Source organism: Oreochromis niloticus, linkage group LG14 (assembly GCF_001858045.2).
Source record: "Oreochromis niloticus isolate F11D_XX linkage group LG14, O_niloticus_UMD_NMBU, whole genome shotgun sequence".
NCBI classification, from domain to species: domain Eukaryota; kingdom Metazoa; phylum Chordata; class Actinopteri; order Cichliformes; family Cichlidae; genus Oreochromis; species Oreochromis niloticus.
The window spans coordinates 32,024,243-32,047,292 of record NC_031979.2 but is presented as its reverse complement, the minus strand read 5'-3'; the positions used below and the strand labels follow the sequence as shown (position 1 = coordinate 32,047,292).

Below are 23,050 nucleotides of genomic sequence, written 5' to 3'. Positions count from 1 at the left end.
TCACTGTAATACAGAACCTCTGACACTTAGTTTCAAACATGATCTTTTCTCCTTACTCCAGTCTTGTTCATGAACCCCAAACGTAGTCTAGTTTACAGCAATAACTCAGTCAACCTGCAGCTTGGTTAACTTAAGACTGAACTCCAAATATGTTGTTAGTGACCTTAAATGTACCAAAAGTTTGCCACTGGCATTTAATTTATCCACAGTTCTACCAATACTTCTTCTGTGTAAGAACAAAGACATTAGCTTTATATTTTATAGTTAGCTAATTATGGCTTTGTTTAACCTGTTTTTAAGTTCTAAAAACATTTGCTCTCCTCTAGAAATTCTCCATATGTCAAGATGTGGCCTATTAAATTGTTGGGAATGATTGTTTTAAACATCAGGAAATTGCTTTGTGACAGTCTGAAGCTGAACCGAGATTGCTTGATTGATACAGAGATTGCTTACAGGAACCCCCCACATTTACTTTCATGTCTTATCTTTTCATTTCTGTGTCTTTATCAGACACTTCTTGTGATTATTTACAACTAAAACGCTGTGTAAACACTTCTAGTGTGTATAGATCACAGAAATGAAAACTGTATGACCGGATATGAATATCAATCCCTTAGGGGAGGACAGCAGTCAAAATGAGCAGAAATGATTTAATAGCAAAACTTATCTGATAGTCCTTACCCAGCTGGGACCTGAGAATGCTGTTTAGGGAATCTTAAATGAAATAAGATGAATATTCTAAATGTGCAGCCCTCTCTCGTGTGATGGCTGATGTCTTATTAATTTATTTCACATCCTGGCTATTCACAAGAGCAAGACACTGGATTGCCTATCTGCAGATTCAGTCAGTCCAATCTATGAATGATAATGTTTCTTCAGACGAGTTGTGTGGGCAAAGAGTCAATCTGTGAGTCCCTATATAACCATGCTTATATAAGGTGCAGAGGACAGATTCAACACCATTAAAATGGATGATAGAAGGAAATGATAAAGTATGTATTCATCCTATGTCTGCATTCAAGTGAGGGGCGGGGCTTGGAGGTGACTGACAGAGGTATATGTCTTGGCGTATGAGAGTGTCAGAGGTGACTCACCGATGAAGTAGGCTAACAGGAACAGCAGTGTTACTGAGATGAGGATGGCACTGAGAGCAGCACATTTCCAGTTGCAGTGCTTATAGGGTTTCTTCAGGCTGAAGGCAGGTCGAGAGAAGGTGTTTCGAGGCAAAGGTCGTGGAGGAGGCGAGTAAACTGTGCTGGAGGTCAAAGGGTATCCTGGTGAAGTTGTGCAATACATTGGTGATGTTCCACCTGGTTTGAATAGGAAGTGCCTGGGAAAATACATCTGCTTGTTAGTTCTAACAGAAACACTAGGTGCTCATTACCATAACGTTGCAGGTTATTGTCTATCCAGGTACAGCCCTTTCCAGTGGTAAGTAATACCAAGCACATTCAGTAGTGTTACCATAGTCATGCTAGATTAGTGCGAAAACTAAGGCATATCGGGTTGAAACAGCTGAAACTATGAATCTATATTAAATCTCTTTCAGAGGACGAGTGACCACAGCTGGCTCTTGTTTATATATTCCATCCATTGCGAGAGGAGTAATTCCCCGTAACCATGTGTCAAGGCTACGTAGAGGAGAGATACATTATATAAGGTTTCAGCATGGAGTTGAGCAGATTTATTCGCCCTTGAAGAACATGGCTGGCTATCTCAGAAAACGTGTACAGCTACATGTCCAAGTGCCGAATGATCAGCCCATCAGAGAGCCAGTGGCAGCGGCGCTGTTGTCAAGGCCATTTTACTGACAAGCATACAAGAAGCTCTCGAGCAACAGTGACATGAGCGTGATTGAATGTTATATTACAATGTATGATGTGGAAAGTCACTGAGACTATATTTTATTTATACATATCAGGACAAATCTCTCACATGTCCTATTCAAGCAACAGGAGACAGCATGGGCAACTGTGTTCCACACAGCGGTCGTGTTTACCATTATTCAAAAGCAATACAATCCAACAATGTTACTCGATGCAAATTGTTAGTTGTATTAAACAGGGAAGGGACAAATACAGCAAGGATTGTAACACTGCAGGAGATGTACACAGATGATTGACAGTGTTTCAAAACAGAGGATGCTCGATGGAAAATAGTGCAGGCATCTATTGTTTTCATGGCAAAGCAGATCCTGACAGTAGTCTGAGCCAGATAGCAAACATGCAACATACCCGTCGTTGTACGAGGCATCGTGGCGTGCTGATGCCAGAATGTCCATCTCAATGAGGTTGTCCTGTAAAGTCTCTAGGAATGTCTGCTTTGCTATGTTTCTACACACAGGTGGAAAGATGGATATGAAGCTAGTGTGAGACATGCGTGCAAGAAATACAGAAAGGCCAATACAACTTGTGATCACCAAGCAACATCAACAACTGACAAATGGAGCTCAAGATGGACAGTATGGGACAAAAAAAACAACCAAGGCCCTTATGGAACTACTTCTACAAAGGTGTGACACAAATAACATCTACCTGTCTTATGCCCCTCATTTGGACACTGCCATACCTTGTTTTGTACGAGCCCTGCCCTTCTCTGCAAGCGTCTTGCTCTTCTCTGATAAACATTAGAGTATTCTGGCTCCTTTAAGGTTGTGATTGGAAGAAAACAATGGATCACTTACAAATAAAAACCTTAAAGTCTATTACACACAAATACTACTTTAAGTCTAATGAAAATCATCACTGAGGTTTCATAGCCTCTATACTGATTAGTATCCTTAACTGCTACTTTTTTCCCATTTAATGGTTGCTACATGTCTTAAAACACATTTTCAGTAAAAATTTCTAGAATCTCATGTCTTACTGCCCCCCCCCAAATGAGAGCTCTGTTCCATAAGGAAATACAGCAGCAATGCAATGGAGAAATGAACTGTCCACATGCAATGGGCAGGCTGAACACGTTGCATGGTACAAGAGAAAAGCTTTGTTTTTGATCCCAGTCCCCTCTGCGGCCAGCAGTAAAATCTGTTCATAGTCTTTCAAGCTTGTGTTCTAGGGAAGAATGCTACTTTTAACGAAGAAAGAAATACTTGGCAGAAACCTGGCAGAAAAAAAAATGGTGAAGCTGGACAGGGCCAACCAACTGCTGGCATTTTTCCAGTGCTAAAGCACGGCAGAAATATACCAGTGCTGAATTTATCAGTGCAATTAAATTTCCCAAAAGTGACAAGAGAGGGCCATTTTAATACTATTAACTTAGTAAAAGTGACATTTAATATTGCAGGGTCCATGCGGATATTGCTAATGGTTTCAGTTTCCTTATTGGAACTTTGCTAGGTGTCATTTTTTTCCTTCAATGCAATAGGTTATACAGACTCGATTCTGTATGTGATTTCAGCAGCACTCTAGCCTCTCCTCACCATCTGTTTTCTGTTCCACAGGGAATACCTGCACGGGATTAACTGGAGCTGGATGATGTGTAATCATTCATTATACAACTAACTGTCCTTCTACCAGCTGAAATTGATTCTCATTTTCCTGTTGACTGAAGCGTCTCACAAAAACTGAAGGAAGAGACAATAAGTCTGTTCAAGACTGGTTTCTTAGCCACGCCAAATTAGCTATTAGCTATTTTCCTGTCAACAGCTATTTAATTTATGGCAATGTATTTTATCACACAGACCAGTGGTTTTTAATAACTTCTGAATATATTAAAAATATTGGCAACATTTAAACTGAGGATGCTGTTATATAACATTTTCAAAAAACAGAAGAAATAAACCACAATATTCAAACCTTAACTTTTGTACATAAAGCTATGCAGCAGCTAAGAACAAATAGCTACTGTTACTTGTGCACACTTTCTGAGCTGAGTTTTTAGGCTCAGCATTCAGAAAAATGTTCAGAGAGATTGACGATTTGACATATAAATGGAGGAAAGAAATTCTGTCCTCTCTCAGCTCGTCATGGTTTACTGACAGAATCTGAGCTGACCAACTAAATTATAATAAGCCTGAACAGTACTTGTCTAACAGCTTGACAAGATCGATATCGATCATTATTCAGTGACACCTTCACTAGGGTACTACCTGTTCCAAACAGTATATATATATATATATATGTGGAGAAACCACCTGTCATTGGCCAGAACTGTGGGTTTTGCTCAGTCTTTATTATTCGTTATAACGAATAAGAAACAGAAATACATTTGCTGCATTTATTTAAATTTACAAACTATTTAAATTGCCAAACTGTAAATATAATATAATATAATATAATATAATATAATATAATATAATATGGCATGACAAAAAAATTGGTACGCACAATTTTTTGTCATTGTGATCTAATTTTTTGGCCTTAACTGCTTTGAAGAGATAATTGCAACACTTATACAGCAAAGGATTTTTTTTGTTTTCCCTAACAACTTACTCAAAGGTGTTAGGGTTTATTTGTGGAAATGTGCTGCTGGTGATGTGGCGATTGCTTTTTTTTCTTTTTACTATTAGCAGACTAAATTGATATCTTGGAAGGTTGAGAAAATTCCGCCTCAATATTCCTAATTTCATACCGCCTTGCAATAAGACCATCCAAAGAAACACCAGATATTCCCTTTGTTACAATAACACTTGACAGATCTACTTCACACAAGGGCCTCCTATTGAGAAATGTACTAGAGAAATGAATACTGATTAATATGAAATAAATAAAACTCAGGGCTGAAGTGGAGGAGCTACGAAGCCTGCTCACGGGAGCCTGAATATAATTTGGTATTATCCAACATGATTGTAATTACTCTGCTGTTTAAACTCAATAGCTTCCCCTGTTAGGACTCCTAGTATTAGGCGAACACCAAAAGCACCACTTTTCTCTTGTTTGCCACAAAATCATGTTCATCACAAATATAGGCCTTTGCCCCTAGCAGGATACTTTCCATTTTATTGCTTTGCTCCTTGTTAGCACTGTGGTAATTTAATATTGAGCGGACAGCAGGAACAGGAGGAAACGCCAAGTTCAATGGCACCAGCTCAGCTCAAGTCTTCCAGATGCCAACTTCTCTATACATTGTCTGAGAGAACTACACAGTACCTTGTTTCCAGGGGGATGTTGCTGTTAAGTAGCCAGTTGTCCTGTGCACTGCCAGAGTCTTGACCACTGGCGGGACCCTCAGGAGGAACGGAGCTGTCTGTGGGCGCAGGACTTGGGTTGCTCCGTGGTGTGTAGTTGCTCCTATTCAAGGAGTTAATAGAGGCTGCATGGTGCTGATGATTGGGCGAGTGGGAGTGGGAGAGTGGTAGAGGAGGCGTCCGCAGCCGAGAGTGATTTTGAAAGGCTCCGTCTGAAAGAAAAAAAAAAAAACAGAAAAGAAATAAAACATGGAACAGATATTTTAAAAGAATAAAAATTCGACTCATTTACTGTTTGCTTTCAGGCACTTTTGGGTTACCTTTGAAGGCACCATCAAAGACAGCCAGATTCAGTTTGCTTGCCAGCATAGCTAAAATATGGCAGCTCCTTTGAGGATGCACATTCCAAAAGGTTTGTGAAAGCAAGCTCATGTGTGTAAACTAACTGGTTAAGACAAATCCAAAGCTTATTTCACGCCTTATGGTGTTATTTCAGCCCAGTCAGGAACAATATTCTGACTGATGAATGATTAGACATAGCTTCAGTAGCACATACACTCACCAGTCACTTTATTAGGTCCAACTGTTCAACTGCTTGTTAATGCAAAAATCAGCCAATCACATTGGACCGTGTTTAGGCATGTAGATATGCACAAAAGTGCTAAAGTTCAAACTGAGCATCAGCATGGGGAAGAAAGATCATGGCATCATTGTTGGTGCTAAACAGGCTGGTCTGAGCCTTTCAGAAACTGATGATCTGCTGGGATCCCCAAACAACCATTACTAGGGTTCATAGAGCATAGTCTGAAAAAGACAAAATGCCCAGTGAGTCAGAGGAGAACGGCCAGACTGATAAGCAAGCAGAATAAACTCTAATACCAACTGTTACAACCAAGATATGCAGAAGAGAATTTCTGTAGCCCATCTGAAGCAGATGGGCTACAGCAGCAGAAGACCACTGTGGGTCACTCATGTCAGCTAAGAACAGGCAACTGAAGTTCAGACAGATGTTTTGTAAAACATTCCCTGGCCTGATGGGCTGCAGCAATAGGCTAGGGTACAGTAGCAGAGTCAGAGTTTGTGGTAAAAAACCATCAAAGAATGGATCCATCCTGCCTTGTATCAATGATTCAGGTTTCTGCTTGTGGTGTAATGGCGTATAAGATATTTTCTTGGCACACTTCAGGCCCCTTAGTACCAATTGGACATCATTTAAATGCCACCTGTCTTCTGATGGCTGCTTCCAGCAAGGTAATGTGCCATGTCACAAAGCTCAAATCATCTCAAACAGGTTTCATAAACATGATAATTAGTTAATTGTACTCAAACGGCCTCCACAGTGACCAGATCTTAATCCAATAGAGCACCTTTGGGATGTGGTGAAATGAGAGACTCACATCAAGGAAATCTGCAGCAACTGTGTGATGATGTCATGTCAATATGAACCATAATCTCTGAGAAAAATGTTTCCAGCATGTTGATAAATCCATGAAGAGTTAGGGCAGTTTTGATGGAACTTGGTACTACCAGGAACCTGGAATTAGCAAGCTATACCTCACAAACTGACCAGTGAGTATAAATTAACACCAAAACTAACAAAGTTTTTCACCTTTTCACTTACCAACAAAAAAACACAGTTAAAAAACTCCTACTTCTGCTCATTATTTCTCTAACTGACCTCTATCAGAGTGTTCTCTCTACCTCCCACAGAGACCTGTGACAGTTTACTCAGATCAGACACTGACTCCTGTGTAAACAGATTAGCCGGCCTCTTCCTGAAACACACCAATTCACTCGGCTTTTCTGAATTTGCATTTAGTGTTTGTTTGAGCATGCACAGTTTTTTAAAATAAACAATACTTTGTTTGCCTCCAAACTTCAATCCCGTAACTGCCGCAGCAGCTTAAGTGAAACAAATTCAAGATTTGATCCAGATTTAATCAACCAGATTAAGAGTGACTCCACTGGTTATGTACCATTTCAAAGCTTTTAGCAGCAAAATTTGCCCTTTTTGCTTTCTTTTTTTTTTACCAACTCTATTGTCACTTTTTTAAGAGGATTTAAAACTATTAGATATGAAGTCTAGAAGGAGAAATTGTACCCTGTGGTTTTATATTCACTATTTGATACTGTGCAATTCATGAGATAGAGGACCAATGTCTGTGTGCACTCTGTATCCATTTATTTCCACATCTGCTAAGCCATTCATCAATCAATGAACTCCCGGCTTTACACAGAGTGGCTTTTCTTTATAGCAGTAAGCCTCCTTTATTTCACAGATATCCACAACACTAAATTGCCAATTTACAGCAGAGAGAGCAGAATACAGACACACACAAAGCTTATTTTGTATAATCAGCTCCTTCATTAAAGCGATACCTACTCATGCCAGTCAAGAAGCTTAGAGTCATTTCAGATATTTTTAGGGTCAGGAACATGAAGCTCTGATATCAACATGTGTCAATCAAAGCCGGCACAATAAGAACTTTTAAGGTGCACACTGGGTATTCAGAAAACACTATTATTAAGCTTCAATGCTTAGGTCTGCTGTGCAAAGTGGGTATAAAGTCCTTTGTGTTCAGAGGTGGCATGCTAAATAATGGCTCAGCAAAAGAAATCAACACAAAATGTACCATGCTGTATTAAGCAAGCCTGTTTCTTTTCAGGATTTAAACAAGCTGTTGCTTTACAAGGCACTAGGTAGTTTTATACACAGTTTCATATTGTTTCAGTCTAGTGTTTCTGTTTCTTTACGTTCCATTAACTATCACCAAAAAAAAGAGAAAACATTTTAATTTTCACCTGGCTCAACGCCACGTAATCTACATATTTTCTAATGTAAAAGAACCACTGAAAGAAGTAATTGCTATATGATGCATTTGTTGCACTGACAGATGGTCGGCTACTAAGTTCCCCACTTCTGCACAACGTTGCCTCTGTGCTTAGTCGAGACAGTGAAAGAGAAGCACACCACAGTCGTTATCAGCAGTGGACTAGTGTGAGGTAAAGCCACACGGTTGTTGATGACCTCCTTCCTGCTCAGTAATGTAACTGATTCCCTAAAGCCATTAATAAGGATATGCTAATTAGTTACAGGGACACCACAGATACACTGAGAAATATATCACAAGGACAAATGCATCTCTGCTCTGGAATGCATTTACTTTTAGGTAAACAAATACTTTACTTCCTACTGTATGACCATCAAGTAAATGTAGGGCAACAAGTAATTAATTTCTCTAACATATTTTTGTTGCACCTGGGGACCATAGTAGCAGTCCCCAGTGTTATAGCAAGGCTCTTAAGAGCTTTGCTATAACATAAAAAATTACCACGAAAATAAATTGGTGCACATCAATATATCATAAACTTAATATAAGTATAAATTAATACAAGTATACAGAATGGGCTTGCAGTGTATAGTTAGGACTACTGCCTCTTTTGTTCACTCTGTTTAAAGACCACAGGAGGAACATATTTGAAATATACTTTCTGAAGTCTGAGCTACTCTGATACTTAGATTTAAATTTACATTTTAAACCTTAATGTATGAACAGTTTTAAAACTGATGGAAAATAATTCTGGTTGGGTATTCCACCTTTGACCTGCCTATGGATACTGTAACACAGAAAAGACATCTCTAAATTCAAGACAACGGTTGCACAAATCAGCGACTGAAATCTTCTGCAGCCTTTAATCAAACCTTTGATCATCATATGCCCCCTAAAACAATTTCCTTTATTGTGTTTTCACTGATTCATTCCCTTCTGATGAGCTGCTGCCTGCTGAGACTGATTCTTCATCGTAGCTCTCCTTCTGGCACCTGGCAGCCACTGCTCCGCTTTAGCTGTTTGCTAACTATTAATGAGTTATATGTTCAGGATCGAATATAGGTCTGAAAAAACATGTAAATTTCTAACTTTGATTTTTCTATTTCTTTTTAAAATGCACATATGTAAAGGCAGTTTTCTTCTAAAGTAAAATTACAAAGCTGAAAACGTTTTTTGTTTTTGAACTCAAGTCTGTACTTTATGGCCCAGTAGGGGGACAAGGTCCACACGTTTGACAATCAAAAAATCAGTTTTGCAGTACAACCAAACTTCCATGCACAACAATGTTTTTATGAATCTCGGAGAACCCTGAAAGCTGCAAATTGCAAAAGATAATTTACTACGCACAGTCCACTCCAACTGTTTTATTGGCTTTTTGAGAAGTTTTCCCAAACCTGCCAACCTGTTTATATATAAGCAATTCCCAGCACACTGCACAGTAGAACAGATTATAATAAAGAAAAAGATAAATACTTCTTGCACCTGGCTCAACAGCCAGGCAGAAAGTCATTCTTATTTTTCTGAAAAGAAACAGAAAGACAAGAAACACGTCTGAGACCAAGCACAGTGAAACATGACCCCCACAGATGTGGTGATTCAGCAACAATTATTCACTACTATCCAAAGGATGCAAGAAAATAAATGGTTTTCTATTGACCTGCTTTGCACAACAAAATTGGCACAAAAGAAGATTCATTTGTTATCAGAGAGTCAGAGAAGGACTTTGTTACCATAGCCAAACTTTCACAGGACATTCAAAACAGAAGCCTAAAGATACCCATTCAGTCTGGGAATGTGGCATATTCATTTTTCTTTCTAACAGATGTATGCACTGGTTAAGGCCTCCTGATGCTTTTCTAGACAAGTAATTAAAGCAAATCCACTTCATTAGCTACGACCTCACCCTGCACTCTGAGAAATAAGAGAGATGTCTAATGGTGGAATGTTATAATTACTGGGAGACTGCTGTCCCATTTGTAAAAAATAGTGACACAAAACTCAGGGAAAGATTAAATAAAAATTAATGGTTAATGTTCCACAAACAAGTAAAATTAAAAAAAAAAAACTAAACTAAAAGAATACAAAATAATTCAAACTCCTTGTTCTACTAATGAAAAGTTACGATTTTTAGTTAAAGATTAGAAATCTGGGTTATTGAGAAGTCCTAGGTACGTTCATTTACTCATGAGCTACTGTATTGAGCTTGTTAATGAAATACTCAGAGTGTATGCAGTAGCCAAACTTTGAATTTTACTCTCGACTACAACAACAATAAAATCGACAACCAGTCACAGCAGAGCGTCCCTTCATCTGATCCAATTTAGCACTAATTGAGCCAACAAACCAATAAGAGCAGACTGGGATTTTCGGGTTGGCCGCCTTGGCATTTGAGACTGAAAATAGGTGTTTCTGTGATGAGAAAATTATGTGCTATGTAAACCTTATATGGCACTAAAATAAAAATATTAACTTCTACGTTATATAGCATTATATCAGCTCTTTAATTCAGTGGATACAGTGGATATATATAATAGATTGAATCAATATAATACCAGATATTGTGCTTGCAGTGTGTGTCATTTGCCACATTCGGCAAATCACATACAGAGGCCAGGTTCTCAATTTACCACTCGGTATAAAGACCTGGGTTGCGGGATGCTGTATTTCTGAACAAGGACAGTGGATGAAATCTATGGCAGTGATGGTCACACCTGATGAAATAAAGTGATATGACATGCTCCAAACACCCGATCAACGCATTGAGGTGTGAGCTATTCGATACAGAATTAATCAAAAGCTATCAAGCGCCCAGATAAATCATTAAATCTTGCTTACTGCTACATCCCCTATGGCTAATCACAGGAGCAAAATTTCCAGTTGAGTACCATTTGTCTATAAAAATACAAATAGAATTTGTCACGAAGGCAGTGAAGCTGCACACTCTACTGACTCTCAGAAGCTGGTTCTCTCTGCTGGACTTGCTTTTTCTTACGACATTAGAGAAGTCTGAATGGAAGAGACATGAGGGAATTTTAGCTGTCTTTGCTGGACCCATTTGAGAGGTAACAGGTGCCGAGAACAACGTGATGTGTTTAACGCTCAGTCCTCTACTCGCTCTCTATGGAAAAATAGGGAAAAAACATATTGAATTATGACTATAATTTCACCTTCATCACCGAGGTAGAAAAATGTTGATATTTTAGAAATATAAGATCCCCAAACAAGCTTTTACAAAGGGGTGAGTAAGTAGAAAAGACTTGCTGGAAGTAAATATATTTATCCAAAAAATATATGTGGTTGTTTTTAATATCGCAACAAAAAATATATTAATAACATAATTCAGAAAAATCTAGTTTCACAGCAATTTAATCTATAAGGATTTGCTTGCAAATGCTTCTCTCACCCTGAGATCTAATGGATTTTCTGTCATTCCCTGAGCTGCCTTAGAAAGAACAAGACAAGTGGTTATGTATGCTCTGTTCTGTATGTCACTCTGCTGCAAATCCATCAAGAGGTTGGAGATTTTGTTAGAGGGCACAGATGGTCTCCAATCATCGTGCAATGGAAGTAATGCATCTCACTTTATGTCAATGAAAAGAAGATATGTAGGTATGCAAAATGCATTATCCATGGTCCCTGCGCACTGACGGACAGCAAGTTGAATGGAACTGGACAAATTGTCTGTTGACTCTAGTTCATTGATAACTTGAAGCTATTACTAAGAGAAACCAATTTCTTTTTATATGTCAGTTCAAAAAAAATAAAAAATCAGATCCTCAGAAAAACAGGGGCATAGCATGGCAGTGCCATGTGCTGCTCATTAAATTATTATTTAGCCTCAGATAGTTTTATTCCTCACGGTGTCTGTGGCTAAATTACTTTCTGGTGTGACCTCTTTTAACCACATTTCTCCGTCCTTGCAGACGCAGCGGGATGATTAAGCAGTTCAAATGAAGACTTATTTGAATTCACACACAGCTATGTCCCCGGGCCTTCTGTCCGGCTCAGCATTCCTGCTTGGTCAGCTGTGCGGTGGTGGTGGTGTGCCGGCCCTTTCACCAGGGAGCCCGGCTGCGCTGAAAGCTAACACTGGCCGACCCCATGCTGTTTTGCATTAAGAGATGCTAATGCTGGGAGTTTGCAGTGTCTCAGATCTTGTGGCTCAGTGTGGCAGCGGGATCTCACTGGCAGTCTCCTCGGGAAGAAGCCCCTCAGAGAAAGCTGAGGGCCACAGTGAAACACATGCTTCATAAAAGAACTGCAGGCTTCAGCGAGCAGCCTCATCAGCCTTAGAGAAACTATTGCTCAGTGTTCCTCTAAATAAAAGCAGGACTACCCCCACCCCACAGGAAAAAAGGGAAATAAATAAACACTGCCGCCTTGAAAGCTACTAATGTGAATAATGATATGCTGCTGAGAGTGTTTACTTGTTCAAAATCTAGCAGAACATTTTAAGTCCTGTATGGGGGCTCAAAGACGACCTTGAGCAAATGTAATTTTAAGCGATAAAAAAACCACCTGTTTTCCAGAGCAACAGATATACTGTGAGACAATTATTTTGGCATGCAAATTTTCTGTGGTTGTTTGCTGCCAATAATATCGTTATTTTTTTTTTTTTTTTGCTACAGTGTGTTAACCCTGACTTTGAATTTTTCTTCTACAACTGACCTGCATTTAAAAAAAAGATCTGATTTGATATTCCAGTCATTCTTGCCATGGTGGCTTTTAAATTACCTTTTTTTTTGCTCATGCAATTCTCACTGAAACCTGAGATGCATACCAAATTCACATTTACATTTAGCAACGTGAAACCTTTTTTATCCATAATTTTAACTTCTGTATAAAACAGAAAACATTTGAATTATTTTTCCATATGTTTAATTAAACAAATATAAAAATTTGTAATTTGATTTAATTATATTGGCTATGTCATTTTGTGTATACAACACTAATGCAAGCTCAATGACAGATACATTTATGTAGCTCATGATAACATTGCCACTAAACATTTGACACAAACTACACAGACAGTTCTCCAAATTTGAATTTAAAAAGAAAATCTGCAAGACTATAGAATAACTGAAGACACAGGCATCGAACAAGCTTACATAACTCATTAGGTGGTTTAAGTGAGTTGAAGAATGAAGGCTATTTCCTCTTATATAACTGTACGTCGCTTCTTACTGTCAAACATTGTTTAGAACTAAATAATAACATTCATTAACGAAGAATCTCAAGCAAAGCCCATTTTGCAAAGCACTAAGCAATATTTACAAGTTTCTCAGAACAGACAAGCAGGAAAATATTAAGAGCTCTGGTGCACTGTTATATGAAATTGTATATGAAAGGCACATAGAAACTTGCTCTACTTTGCAATTTAACAATCAGTCTTACAAAACCTGAGATGACCAAAGCTACTGGTGGGGGATATTCCTCGTCGGTAGTCTCCAACCCCTTACTGACAGCCTGAGGCCAACCTAAACGATGTACCTATGCAAATCAGTGTCATTGTTATGAGACAAATCTGCTGCTTTAAAGGCCATTCCCCTCCACCCATGTCCCCTTCAGCACAGTCATGTCACTGTTGGGTGACCAGCATGTTGCTACTGAGGAATTAGTGTTGAGATTTGCGATGGGATTAATAGCTCCTTCTCTGGGCTTTCTAAAAAGGCAGCTGGGGTAGCTTGGAGCTCTGTGAGTTAACCCTTTAGTATTTGATTTGTAAGATTGATCAGATATTTCGATTTTTTGAATTTTCCTTTGGGTTTACTGCACCAGTAACAGATGTACAGTAGCTGAAAGACATCAACATTAAAACAACTCTAAGGCATCTTATTTAGCATGCAGATGTGATTGATAAGTTTCATAATGTTTCATAAACACAAAGAAATAACTTTTTATACTGAGAATGAAGGTCTAAGCAACCAGTGAATATGCAAAAGTCTCTGAATTTGTAGCAACCAGAATAGTACAATGCAGCAACAAACAAATAATATATGACCATAATTTCAGCCTCTAGACCAGCCAAATTACATTTACCTGCACACACAACTCATGCAAATAAAAAAGATATATCATTATAACTGAAAGTTAACTATTGATAGTGTGAATAACATAGTCTGACTGCTGCTTGGTAAACATACTGTAAATATTTCACACTCACTACATTTTTGTCATCTCCTAACATCATGTTAGCAGTTTGTGCACAAATGTGAGTCTGTCAGTCTGAGTGAGTGTTAAGTTAACAGCAGGAGACATTGCGTTTCATGAGGAATAATTAGCCGACATTTATTAATAAGAAATTATGTTGGGACTCTTTAGACTCAGTCTAGTTCAAAAACCATGCTTTGCTATGCTATTTAAATTTAAAAAAATGACAGTGTTTATTTTAAAACTGTTTTAACATAACTTCAGAGCACTCAGACTTCAGAGTTCTATTAGGATACGGCAAGGACTACATTTCACCTAGTACTGAGTACTGTCTTTTTTGTATTTCTTGTCTGAGGTGTGGAGGTTGCATGCAGCTGCTTTTGAGGGATTTTTAGATGGATACTCTCACCATCAAACATTGAAATTGAAGAGAAATATCTGTGACAAATATCTCCTGCTGAACCAAAATCGTCCATCTCTTTGTGTGAGGCTCTGAACTTTGCAGACCTTGCTTCAGAGAGTGCTGTGCATTTCCTGAGGCTACATATCGACTCAAAAGTTTCTACTCTCTCTCATGGTGCTCAGAAAAAAGGGACATTTTCTTGCCTATAGCCATCCACATGACCTATAACACAACATATCCAGGAGTAGGGGAAGGCTAACCTCCACAAAGCAACAGTAGTTTGAAAACCAACTCACCATCAGCAGTAGCGGTAGCAGGAGCATACAGGTTCCCTGAGCCAGTTTTAACTAAGAATGAATTGGGGCCAAACTCATCCTCAGAGTCAGAGTCCTGGGCTGGCTGAGCCGCACAGTTACCTAGCAACCCTCCCTGGCTCTCATTGGCTGCAATGGAAGGGGGAGGGTAATGGAGCTGCTCAACAGGGGAGGAGGAGGCGGATGAACAATGCAGCGGAGGACCTGTGGACCACAAACAGAGACAACACATGGGGGGGAAATGAAACACACCCAAACACAGGCAACATCACACAGAAGCAGAACACACACACACACACACACACACATGCAAGACTTAACTCTGACACTTCAAAAACAAACAGGGACACATCTGCCTTTGTCTCCGCCACCTCATCCCAGCTGGGAAGAACAATACAAACAACTGAAATGACTTTGAGATAGAATAGAAAAGGCAAATGCCTGGCACTGGTTTAGAGAAACAAAAACAACAAAACACCTTTTTGGGATGTTTAATGCAAAAAAGGGGGATAATTACAGGTTACAATGCTCAAATCCAGAAGCAAAGGGAAAAAAATAAAAAGAGGAAAACAGAGGTGACGTGTTAGGGTGTGTGGAAACATTACAGTACAGCAAATATGCATCCCATCAGGAGCCTGTCAAATTACTATGAATCTAAAAACTCTTCAAATTCTAAACAACCTCTCTTCACATCCGTTATCTAACATAACTGCCATTCTCCAAACTACAAAAGTTACACTGAGAGATAAGTGATTAGAGATCAAATTTGCGCACTGTGCAGCAAGCATATGAATATGTCCCTCATTCTGGTGACTGTTAATACCCCCTCCTGTGGAAATATATAAAACCCCTGCCAGTCAAGAAATGAATCCAACCTGAACCAATCCTTCCTTTTTCGTGTGTACACTGTGTCCATCTTAGCTTTTCTACTTGTCAGTAATATAAAAAATAAAACAGCATAGTTGTCAGAGTGGTCAATTGCCTTTAAAGCATGAATCATCTTGTTATATTTCAATATATTTCCAGAACTCTTACATCTGAATATGGTACAGTTTTGTCTGTTAAGCCTTATTGGCTCCAATCACATGCTGTCAGGGAATGTTAAATCTCCACAAAGACCTCCTATTAATGTGTAATTAACTTTTGATGGAACTCTGCAATACGCTGAAAATAACACTGCTTAAGTAACATGACTACAGCGCACAAAAGCCATCAGTTTGGCGCTCTCCCCATTTTTCCATCAGTCCTACTGTCTTGATGTTGAAATTCCAGCTGACCCGATTGTCATTTATCAGGAGAGATGATTTTCGTCTATGTCTGTAATGATCCCTGAAGAGTATTAAAACACGACTCACTGACTCGCATCTAATTAGGAAACAATTAGTGATATTAACATATCAGCCACAGCCCTACACAAGCAGTAAACGTCCACTGCTTCAGAGAGTCACAGTTTGTGCTTTACACACACTTCACACCAGACACTTCATTTTTTTCCTCTCAACTCTCTAATGCCGGTTCAGTAATGGGTGCCGAGGCATAGTGGTCCTGCTGTGGGTTAATGGCCAAGACACTGCTGTGATTGAATGTGCAGGAATGTATAACGGCGAGAGGAAAAGCTGTAGCAAAGAGCATTATCACGGCCATTGCCTGATTCAACGGGATTCATCTAAGACATCTATTAGTATCAAAAAAACAACTCTGTGCTGCTAAATCAAGTACCACTTGACAAGCTAGTACCTGATGCAATTTAAGACCAACCGCAGGATTGAAATGCTTGACGAAAAAGACAAAGATGAGCTGCACAAGGGTCTTGGACTGAATATTACTGCGTTTTCCTCTAAGAGAGAATTCATCAGTGAGACCAGAAAAGATTAAGGTCCTCTAAACATGGTCAAAGTCATAACGTAAATGAGGTCAAGGTAGTCATGTTCAGAAGCCATTAGTCTTGCACACAAAGGTTCTACTGTCTCACTGCATTTAATTAATACTGCCTTACCCACACCACGTCCACCTGAAGCCAGACACAGGGCCTCTGCAGACAGAAAGCCACAGCTTGAGATGGCCAGAGAAGTTTCTCTGGCTGCCAGAGTTGATTGCTTTTGCCTTCGCTCACTATATTACAGCAGCAAAAGGGAACCTTTACTTAGGACTCCTTGGACCATGCCCAACTGCTGTAGATTCTGACAGCTTCAGAAGTGCCTTTTACTGCCTAGTTTGTCCCAACTGCTAAAACAGATGACCACCCACTGCATTTAAGGTCTTAATCAGCTCATTAGGAAGCCAATTACAAGAAGAGGGAAATAAATGTAATCTGTAGGTAAGGAAATCTGCTAAATATATTGTTGCTTTTAGTGCTTGCTCCCTATATAACTGCTGACAAAATGTATTTCAATAGATTTGGGTTGTTCTAAACCAAAGGAACCTACTAATAATGTAAGATTCTTGCATTAAATGCATGTAATCCCCTCTGTAAAAAAACATTTAGAAATTCTAAAAATGTTGATTTTCAGTATCATTAAATTATATTCATTTCAATAACACTATTATTAAAAATGCTAAAATGAGTCAGAACAAAGTCTGAAAGCAGAATGGAATGAATAGCTAATTCTATATCCACTACTTGGTGTATATATATGGATATAAAATATAGGTTTCATATTAATAATAGTATGCTTATATGAAATGGAATTTGTAGAACAGTTATGCAGTAAGTTATCAAAAGTCACTCAGAGAACAACAATTTAAATCAGAAAAAAAGATTAAAAAATTGATTTTTAAAAACAATAATTTAAAAATAATAATTTAAAATAATTTAAAAAACAATTATTGAAAAGTTTTATATTTTATGTTACAGCTCTACAGCTCAAAGAAAAAAAACAGTATGTGGTGCATGAAATACAGACATGATCCTAACAGCAGTATAACCATGCAAATGTAGTTTGAAAAAATCAGATCAATACTTTTTTATAATCCTTCAAATTAAAATGTACTTAATCATTAGCAATTATTAAACTATAGTCCTCACTCTCTCTCTTCATAGTTTGCCTTTTCTCCTGTCTCTTTGATCTCACCTTCATGACACTCTCAACTGGTCACAGCAGATTGTTGCCCCTCCCTGAACCTGCTTCTAATAGATGTTTCTTCCTGTTAAAAAGGAGTTTTTTCTTCCCACTGTCTCCAAGTGCTTGCTCTTAGGGAGCTGTGTGATTATTGAGGTTTCTTTTTTATATTGTAGCGTCTTTAACTTACAATATAAAGCACCTTGTTGTGATTTGGTGCTATGTAAATCAAACTGTACTGAACTGAATTAAATTGTTAAACTGTGTGAAAAAGGCTTGTAAAAAATTCACAAATCAACAGAAAAGAAGCTTGCCTCTTCAGTGGCAGAGCTCCATGTCCACGCTCCATGAGTGGTGATATCACATCTGCACTCTGCCGCTATTCTGGGCATGATATTGCATGTAATCTAAATTTTTTACAGTAACTGACAAGTGGAGCACGAGGGGGTTTCCACATGGGCAAGGAAAGTTTTTTTTTTTAGCTGTTTTAGGATTTTTCATTTGCTTCATCACTGGTGCTCTGGCTGCACTAGTTAAAATTCCATTACGCAGATCTTTGGGATCTGTGTAATGGATTTTTGTCAAGATGATGCTGTGCTTATCTGACTTACTTTCCGTTTTTATTTAATTAGTTTATGCAAAATTTCTCTTTACCAATTTTCACCTGTACCTTTCTTGAACACTGTTTTACACTGCCTTTTTCATTCGTTCTAGGGGTGGAAACTGTTGCAGAATCTACCGTATACTGGTTCACAAATCCCTATAATAGCGTCTCACCCTGCATTAAGCTTTAAGCTGTTTTTACACATGCGCTGCAGCCGTGAACTTCTCTACACCGGAGGTGCAAACGAGAATGTAAATGTCTGAAACAGTAAGACGGGAAATTAGCCAGTCTTCAACTTGTCAGCTACCTAATACACCTACCTAAGTCCGTGTGATGTCTGATTGCGCTGATGTACAAATAGTGCAGCTAACTGTCTGCTGTATTAGCTGCTAGTAAGAGAATGTGTTGCCTCCCACACATTCTATCCAGGAAGCTTCCTCATCCAAAAAGGAAATAAATAAATAAATACAAATAAATAAATAAGACTACTTCCAGTAGTGCGGACTATCTCCTTCAATGTGCTACATGACAGTTCATGTGTGAAAACGGCTGTAGTGTAATAAATGTCACAAAATGGTGAAAAAACAGTATTCACAGTGTCACAGGGTAAGGTGACAAACATGTAAGGCATCCAAATGGTGTGTTACTGTGTGTGTGTGTGTGTGTGTGTGTGTGTGTGTGTGTGTGTGAGTGAGAGAGAGAGAGAGACAGACAGAAATAAACACTATAAAAAATGCCAGGATAACCAATTTAAAATTACAGAAATAAAAAGCTGGAAAACTGATAATTTATTATTTAGCAATAATCAACTATGTGCTGTGTCATTCAAACCAACAGCAACCTACATTACGTAAAAAGCATTTGTAGCCACACTTTCTGCTCCAGATCTGTTTGTATATTATGCCTCTGATTATTATGCGAGTTCAGAAGTGAGAGACAAGCAAAGGCATTACCAAACTTATTTAAGAACTGCAACTGTCGTATGTACAGACTGTAATTCACATTCTGGCCTTGAGAAACCATGAAACTAATCAGAATGATTACATTTGTGCATGAATGAGAAGCAGAATCAGTACAAACAAAAAAAGAAAATTTATGTTTAAAAATTCCTTTATTTGAGGAGGCTTCACAGGCTAAGAGAGAGGAAATTAAATCAGGTAAACAAAGAATGTAATTTAGAGGGAAGATGTAATCAAGTGAAAAGAAAGTCAAATAAGAAGAATCAACAGAGTCCTGATATTTAAACCTGTTTTCTCTCCAAACTTAACTAATCTTTCTTATTTTACCACCGACTGATATAAAAGTCTGAAGTTATACATAGAAAATAAGACATATCCATGGAGATAAAATGTGCCATTCTTCAGCTACGCAACATGATAAGCCAGGTCTATGACTGCTTTTGTTAAATACAGCCACCACACAGAGGAAGGCTGGAGCAGCTGAGTGACTCCATGATGAATGGAGTCACTCGTCTGAATTATGTTTACTTAAAAACTGCAGCTAAGGGCACTAAGCATATAGGACACAGAAGTATGACTCAGAGTCTCAGAGGAGACCGAGTGTCATCATCACGTAGCTATTCTCTTTGTAAAATGCACATTGTGTTGAACAATGGTGGGCATATAAGACTGTAGTAAAGACAGAATCATTTATTTTAATGCTAATTGTAATTTAATTTAATCACAGCATTGTACAATGATAATATGGCAACCCCGCCCCCATCCCAAAAAAGGTCCAAAAAGCAAAAAAAAATAGACAAATAGACAAAAAAGAACAAACAAGTAATATTATGTGTCAACAAATTGGCTTGGACGGTTGTGTGGTACCATTTGAACAGGAGTATGTGAAAGGTTGGCAGGTTGTCATTGGCAGATCAGTAAAATGTTATGTAATTTGCTCCTGGCACCAATTTTGTCATCCAGTGTAGGTGGAGTAGGATTCACTCCAAGATGTTATGCCATGAATAAAGCTTTTGTCATATTTTCGGCTGCTGAATTTTATCCTCAGCCATCATAAGAGGGCCTGACCGTGAATATTCTGATTTTCCCTGCTGCTGTAAGTGTTCCAACTGTGTTTAAATGTGGAGGTCAAATGGAGATGGACAGCTCTTTTTTTTCTGTGTGCACATGCATGCAAAGTGCTCGTCTCTACACCACAGTGGTTTTGTTCCTTGTCTGCACCTACTTGGCATTTTGCACCAATCTGCTGATGGTGGTTGGTGATGTCAGTGAAGTGCAATTTTAATGTCACGATTCAGCATCTTTTGCACTAATCACAGTAAGGACCTAATCAGAAACATGCAATGGGTGCAGCACAAAGGCTCTGTACTGTTTACATCATTACTTGGTGAAGGAGCACCTTTAAGTTCTCCTCTAAATTTATGTCTAACAAATACGTATGTTTGCTGCTGTGCTCAATTTTAATTGTACTGTTGCCAATCATCAGTCATCTATGCACAGATTTTTGTTATTTATTTTGATTTGATTATTATGTGGCAGATTTTGCTTGTGAAGGTCCTCCTTTTCTCTTGATTAGCTGTCTTTGGACCCATCTGAAGGCTGCAGGTATGCTTTGCTTCTGCAGTGTCTAATTTGAGTGGCACACGGTGAAATGTGATTATGCACACCACCACCGATAGTCTTGATTAAATCTTCCACAATCAGAAGCAAGCATCTACTTCCGTGTCTACTATACGAAATCTTTACTTACACTTTATGGAGCAAAAATCTAGTGTTTTTGCCAGTGTCTCTGCTAAACAAGAGTGGGTAAAAATAAAGGTACTTCAGCAGTATTAAAGCTTTACTTCTAGAAGAAAATGACCCACAAGTGTTTGTGCTGTTTAAACTAAGCTATCAAAACAAATTAATACAGCAGTGACTGTTGTGAGATTGCTGAGAAGCATTAAGGATACATTCTCTTCAAAGGAAAACAGCTGGCTTTATAAATAAGCCTATTATGCCAAACCAAATACAAATAATTGTCTATTAATTGAGTTTTATTTGCCTACAAGGTGCTTTGGCCACCAAGGTGCTTTAATTGGATAGTTAATAGCCTTTAAATTACCTGAGCATCTACAATTCCCTTTTCAGCTTTCCAAGTTTTTTCCCCCCTCATAATGTCTTGTTGCTTAAAGCCCGAGTGGCCATATTTACTGTGTTAACCATTTAGGATTAAGTTGTCCGGGGAATGTTGTGTGACACAAAGTCTTTAAAAAGACTGATAAAGAGACGACTCCATTAAAGGAAGTCTGATTCTTTTTTTCTACTTGGGTGTTATCAAATGTATTCTCATGAACTATATCACCTATTTTACTTTATAATGAACTTCGAGAATATGAAAATGTGGTGTTAATATTGCCATTGTGTCACTGACGATCTCAGAGATTCAGCGTCTTTGTGACTAAATAATGTAAAATCCTGTAGTGGTCTCTGCACTGTAAAATGATGAACCTCTGCAACACACTGTCACTCAAGACTTTATTACTAACCATATTTCTTTTATATTAAATTGCATTTTGTCCTTTAATTTGTATATCCTCAAAATGCATCATAGACCATGTTAATTGTTGATATTGCTTAGTGAAAATACAAGCAAAAGCAGGTGGGAATGTTACAAACGATCAACAAAAAGCAATGTTTATAACCCACCACACTTACAAAAATGTATTTTGTCATTTTTGTATTTCCAAAAATGTATATAATATTTTAATGACCATATTATCTGTCATTTTTGCTGAATATAAACATTTCACATTTTCTTCTGACCAATATTTGTGAGGATAAGATCAATGGAAACAACAGATTTTGTAATAAGGCATCTAAAAAGTTACCAGGATTAGATTATAAGACTACAAGATGTATCTTGAATACTCATAGGGGTTGTGTGTGTGCTCTGGTAATTTAGCTAATCGGAGTTCTACAGGCAATACGGACAAGGCAGCTTAATTTTCTCTTATGCATTATTATTAGAATTCCCAAATTGACATAATTGTGTTCTATGACACTGCTGCAAGCAACAGCTAGCCTTTTGATAAAATTAACACTTGAAAAGTGATCTCACTTTAGGAAAAGAAAAAAAGAGCAAGAAAAGAAATGTAAACAAAAGCAAATTTGCAGCTTAAGGGGACAGAGTCATAAAAGTAACTCACCAAAAACAAGTGATAAACCGTATCGTAAACATATGTGGTATCTTTTTTTAACTGTGATACTACAAAGATAATCAAGCTACTTTACAATACTCAAGATTACACAAAACATGTCTGCTGTGTGACAACAAGACTTTGCTAATTGATGTGGTGCAATTCTATGTGACATCAAGTCCTCCTCCTTACCCCAACTCCACAATAGAACCATAGCCTCGCTTGCAGAGGAAGTGGGAAATAAGCTTTTACGAACCAGCATTGAAAAATTGATAAATATCTCTCTGATGGTGCCATTTACCTGTGAGGAATCAATATCATAATAACGAGAGTGAACCAAATGTATGATTGAAAATAAACTGTAAAAACACATAAATGTCTTTTTTCTTTATAGACGGGGCTAACCATTACTGAGAAAATGGA

At 38.1% G+C, this 23,050-nt stretch overlaps 1 protein-coding gene across 13 annotated transcripts in view; it reads right to left on the bottom strand.

Moving 5' to 3' along the window:
* Window positions 1–23,050, bottom strand: part of tenm4 (teneurin transmembrane protein 4) — a 148,670-nt gene that overhangs the window by 77,826 nt on the left and 47,794 nt on the right. For 5 of the 13 annotated variants that reach the window (XM_019345294.2, XM_019345296.2, XM_019345297.2 and 2 more), the window contains exons 4-8: window positions 14,809–15,030; window positions 5,091–5,340; window positions 2,569–2,643; window positions 2,235–2,333; window positions 1,095–1,330 (exon numbers count right to left, since the gene is read on the bottom strand). In XM_019345294.2, coding sequence (XP_019200839.1) covers window positions 1,095–1,330; window positions 2,235–2,333; window positions 2,569–2,643; window positions 5,091–5,340; window positions 14,809–15,030 — 882 coding nt within the window. The remainder of the gene's footprint in view (window positions 1–1,094; window positions 1,331–2,234; window positions 2,334–2,568; window positions 2,644–5,090; window positions 5,341–14,808; window positions 15,031–23,050) is intronic. The other 8 variants (XM_019345301.2, XM_019345304.2, XM_019345305.2 and 5 more) reach the window with 5 other exon arrangements.